Source organism: Mastomys coucha, unplaced genomic scaffold (genome assembly GCF_008632895.1).
Source record: "Mastomys coucha isolate ucsf_1 unplaced genomic scaffold, UCSF_Mcou_1 pScaffold18, whole genome shotgun sequence".
Taxonomy (NCBI): domain Eukaryota; kingdom Metazoa; phylum Chordata; class Mammalia; order Rodentia; family Muridae; genus Mastomys; species Mastomys coucha.
The window spans coordinates 19,954,794-19,959,845 of record NW_022196900.1 but is presented as its reverse complement, the minus strand read 5'-3'; the positions used below and the strand labels follow the sequence as shown (position 1 = coordinate 19,959,845).

Genomic DNA, 5,052 nt, shown 5'->3' with positions numbered 1-5,052 from the left:
GTTTGAGGCCAGCCTGGTCTACAGAGTGGGTTCCAGAACAGCCAGGGCTACACAGAGAAACCCTGTCTTGGAAAAACCAAAACAAATAAATAAGTACACTGTAGCTGTCTTCAGACACACCAGAAGAGGGTGTCAGATCCCATTACAGATGGTTGTGAGCCACCATGTGGCTGCTGGGATTTGAACTCAGGACCTTTTGAAGAGTAGTCAGTGCTCTTAACCGCTGAGCCATCTTTCCAGCCCGACCCCTCGCTTTTTAAATTATAGTTTTTATTGCTGTGATAAAACACTGTGGCCAAAAATAACCTGGGAAAGAAAGGGTTTATTTTGCTTACACTTTCGCATGACAGTCTATTATGGAAGGCAGTCAGGACAGGAACTCAAGCAGGGTAGGAACCAGGAGGCAGGAGCTGATACAGGGACCATATTGGGGTGCTGCTTACTGGCTTGCTTCTTATGGCTTCCTCAGCCTGCTTTCAAATAGAACTCAGGACCACCAGCCCAGGGATGATGCCACCCACAATAGGCTGCCCTCCACCCCCATCAATCATTAATTTTAAAATGCCCTACAGTCTTGCCTAAAGCCCCATCTTAAGAAGACATTTTCTTAATTGGGGTTCCCTATTCTCTGATGTCTTTAATTTGTGTCAAGTTAACAAGAAAATAGCTCTCTCTTGGGTTTGCCCCTCTCATTGCCTCTAAGATTCCTTAGTAGATGTTCCACATGACTGGCAACTCCAGCATCCCAAGGTTTTCCCCACAGCCTCACCTTCACTAATCGAATTCTTCCCTAATCGTGTGCTCAGAAGCTCCATGGTGGAAATCCAACCCTGTGTGTTACACATTACCTGGCCTTCCAGAGATTCCTTTAAAAATGTGGGTTGAAGTCTGCATGAAACCATAACTCATCTATTCTGTATGCCTGGAGATCCAGCATCATGTGAAGATGCCAGTGTCTGGTGCCAGTTAAAGCGTCATTGGGCCTCCTCACACCATGGCTATAGCTGTGTCTGGATAACTAGGAACTTGAACTATTGAAACCATTTCCCTTATGGCCCTGTGGGAGCAAGGTGCCCCATCATTCACTTCTCAGAGGAAAGTCTGTCAGACGAGTTTTACCCCGTAGAGCCTGTCATGTGGATCCAGTTTCCTGAGATGCCCACAGATATCTTTCTTATGGGAATGGTGTGAAGTGCTTAGCTTCTCTATTGGTGCTGATCCTTTTAACAGCCCCATCCTCATTATCTGGAAGTTTAAACAAACCCTTTTCTAGCTAAATTACATGTTTTTCCCATCCTTCCACTCTGCTTTTTAATCCCAAATTTCACTGTAAACCTGGTTACAAGTAGCCACTAGTAATCAACCATTGTCACGGCTACAACCAAATATCTGACTGAAACAGCTTAGGTGAGGAAGGATTTACCTTGTTAGGTTTTAAGGGTTTATTTAGTCCATACTTGCTTGGCCCGTGGCTTGGACAGTCCATCATTATAGAGGTAGGAGCATATGGCCAGGTAATGTGTAACACACAGGGTTGGATTTCCTCCATGGAGCTTCTGAGCACACGATTAGGGAAGAATTCGATTAGTGAAGGTGAGGCTGTGGGGAAAACCTTGGGATGCTGGAATTGCCAGTCATGTGGAGCATGACAGCTGTTCACTCCATGGTTGTCAAAGAAGCAGAGACAGGGAAGCTCACATTCATTTCTTTCTTATTCTCTCCTTTTGACCTTTCTTTAGATCCCAGCAATGAGATAGTGCCACCCATACAGCCCTCAGTTGATGGAAGTGCCCTCACTGATATACCCTGGCTGATACACGCACACTGTATCTCGCTAATCTTTTAGGTGATTCTGCATCCAATCACATTAATGATAAAGATTGAATATCAATTTTTATGCAAATAGGATTGAGAAATTTATTAATACCAAATCTTTTTTTTAATTTCAGCTTTTCAAGGTTTCTCTGTGTAGCCTGGCTCTCTTGGAACTCACTCTGTAGACCAGGCAGACCTTGAACTAGGAGATCTGCCTGCCTCTGCCTCCTGAGTGCTGGGATTAAAGATTTTGCTCATGCCAAGTCTTTAAGAGAAGGAAAAGGTCTTCAAATTTTGATTTATTCAATTCTATTTCAGGTTATACATTTACAAAATAAAGTTTATTTTTACTTGCATTTTACTTGCATTTACATGTAAAAAATTTGGAAAAGTACTTTTCTTAAAAATTGGTTATACAAAATAGCCAATACTATTAATGAATTAAACTTTGATTCTTTTTTTACAGTAGTTTGCTTAGCGCTGGAGAATCAGCTAATAAATATTGTATGCTGTGGCAACTGGGAGGCTGCAGGAACTCTTGGGTCTCGTTCTTGCTTACAGGTACAGAATTCTTGCTACTGAATGGCAAATAGAACAAAAAGAGTACAGATATGACCATTCCATAACATGGAATGTGTAACATCACACCAAGTCTAGCTGTCTTTAGAAGCTCATTGTATAAACAATGTCTTGCTCTTGCTGATTTTCTCATAGTTCTCATGAAAGAGAAAAGAGACAGATGATCTAACAATATACTTATTAATGTATATATGTAATAATTTGTATTTCTTATTCTGTTCTAAACAGCTAATGTGAAAAGTAATGCTAAGGTTTTCCATTTTTCAAGCTTTCCAAGAAGGATGGCTTAAAGCCTTTAACAAAATCCATTTTTAATTTAATAAAATAATTTGAGTTGAATAAACCCCTCCAAGACGCTCTTTTATACAATGAGAATAATAATGATGATGTGTATTTTCTAAAAAGTGTATCTATACAAAGACACATACAAGCCCGGTGGTGGTAGTACATGCCTTTAATCCCAGAACTTGGGAGGAAGAGGCAGGCAGATCTCTGTGATTTTTGAGGCCAGCCTGGTCTTCAGAGCAAGTTCCAGGACAGCTAGCTATGATCTTGAGCTATTAATCCTCCTGCCCCCAGGCACAGATACTCATTTTCTTGTCTGTGATAATGAATCGGTGATTAAATATTTTCTTCTAAATATACTTAGTTCTTTGCTTACTAAGTCATAAGTCAATAAAACTACTAAAATAATATCTACCTCATAGGATTATTCCATGGACTACTTAGAAATGATACACAGAAAATATTTAGTACAATGTTATGCTTTTGGTAATTGCTAATATTAATACTGACACTTATGTTTTAGTTATTATTAGTGTTGTAAGTAAAAGCATCATTCCAAAGTTGTGATTTCAGATTTTGTTTTGTTTTGTTTTTTGAGACAGGGTTTCTCTGTATAGCCCTGGCTGTCCTAGAACTCACTCTGTAGACCAGACTGGCCTCGAACTCAGAAATCCACCTGCCTCTGCCTCCCAAGTGCTAGGATTAAAGGCGTTCGCCACCACTGCCCTGCTTAATTTCAGAATTTATAATATTAATTTTGGGTGGAAGCTTATAAGGCAGACAGTAATGTTGAGTAATTATGCTACTCCGTTTCTTTTGTATGTAGGCTACAAGTGCTGACACAATAATGTTTATACTGCGATGCCTAAGATGACCTCACCCTAAAATCTGGACAAGTATCTTATTTAGGCTTGCTATAATGAGTTAGAATTCATAATTTAATAAGTCTTCTGCTCTTCCAAATCTTATTAAGTATATTAGTTTAGTAATATTTAAATAATCAAAATGCAATTTATTTTTTTAAAGAAGTAATTGTTTATTTTATGTATACACTGTGTCTTCAGACTCACCAGAAGAGGGCATCGGATCCCATTACAGATGGTTGTGAGCTACTAAGTGGCTGCTGGGATTTGAACTGAGGACCTCTGGAAGAGCAGTCATTGCTTTTAATCACCGAGCCATCTCTCCAGCCCTGCAATTTCTTTTACTACTAAATTTGGAAGGATTTTTAACTTCTTGATAGTCCCAAAGATTGAATAAATTCTCTGAGGGCTGGGGAAATACTTTAGTTGATAGAGCTTGGTTCAGTCCCCAGCACTGCATGAACTAGGTATGTTGCCACACACCTGGAGATACCAGAGCTCTGGAGGTGGAGGCAGAGGGTCAGTGCTCAGCCATTCTCAACCATACTGAAAGTTCAGGACCATCTGTGCTATAGGAAACCGTGCCTCAAAGGAAAAAAAGAGAGAGAGAAGAAGAAAAAAATTATTTGTGTGATTTCTACTATTAAACTGTTAAACTAATGTGGATTTGTACAATTATTAAGACTGAGAACAATAAACCAGATATCACTTGGAATTTCACCATTTCCTACTGTGTGAAATACATTCCATTGAGAAAGTCCAATATGAGTCTGTTTATTGTTTTTCATTAATTTTTCCTATGTTTGTTTGTTTTCAAGTTCCAAGATTTCAAGAACCCAACAGTCAGTATTCACTTGCAGATATGAGAAACATCTTTTCTATCAAAGGAGACAGCCTTGTGATTGACCCTGCAAAAGCAAAGGGATGGAGACAAGCAAGACTAAATCCAGTGATGGCAGAAACGTTGGAGCATCTGAAGGCCTATTTGTGTCATAATGGTCTGTCTTCTCAGGAGACTAAGCTGGAGATCTTTCTGCCTACCAAAGTACTTCAGCTGGAGTGTAAGTGTAGGATAGGTGAACTTGTGTGACCACTCATGAGATGTCCACTACTCAGTGATTAGGAAACTGGTAACTAAGGCTTAGCATTCCCAGTTTGCCTCTGTTCTGCGAGCTTATGACTTTAGGCCTTCCTGGACTCTACTTTCTTCTTAGAAAAATATGGCAGCTTCATTAGCTAACCTTAAAATCCTATTCTGCCTAAAATTTTATACTTTAAAATTTTCTAGCCATTTCAATAATAAATACATGTGCATACTTTCAAAAATTAGTTTTTATAATAAGTAGTAAGTTTTCATTGTAAAGGATTTAAGAAGTATAGTTTGAGAAATGCAGTTTGCTATAGAAACTAAGTAAAAGTGAGCTTTAGATGTTTCCTAAATATTACCTAAACATTTTAAAAGTGAGCTTTAGGTATTTTCATCATTTGGAAACTGGCCTAAGGAGATAAG

The 5,052-nt window shown here is 39.0% G+C and overlaps 1 protein-coding gene across 3 annotated transcripts in view; it reads left to right on the top strand.

The window, feature by feature from the left end:
* The window catches only part of Shoc1 (shortage in chiasmata 1), an 87,745-nt gene that overhangs the window by 34,525 nt on the left and 48,168 nt on the right, over nucleotides 1–5,052 (top strand). For 2 of the 3 annotated variants that reach the window (XM_031377530.1, XM_031377529.1), the window contains exons 11-12: nucleotides 2,282–2,376; nucleotides 4,361–4,603. In XM_031377530.1, the coding sequence (XP_031233390.1) occupies nucleotides 2,282–2,376; nucleotides 4,361–4,603 (338 nt within the window). The remainder of the gene's footprint in view (nucleotides 1–2,281; nucleotides 2,377–4,360; nucleotides 4,604–5,052) is intronic. The other variant, XM_031377531.1, reaches the window with a different exon arrangement.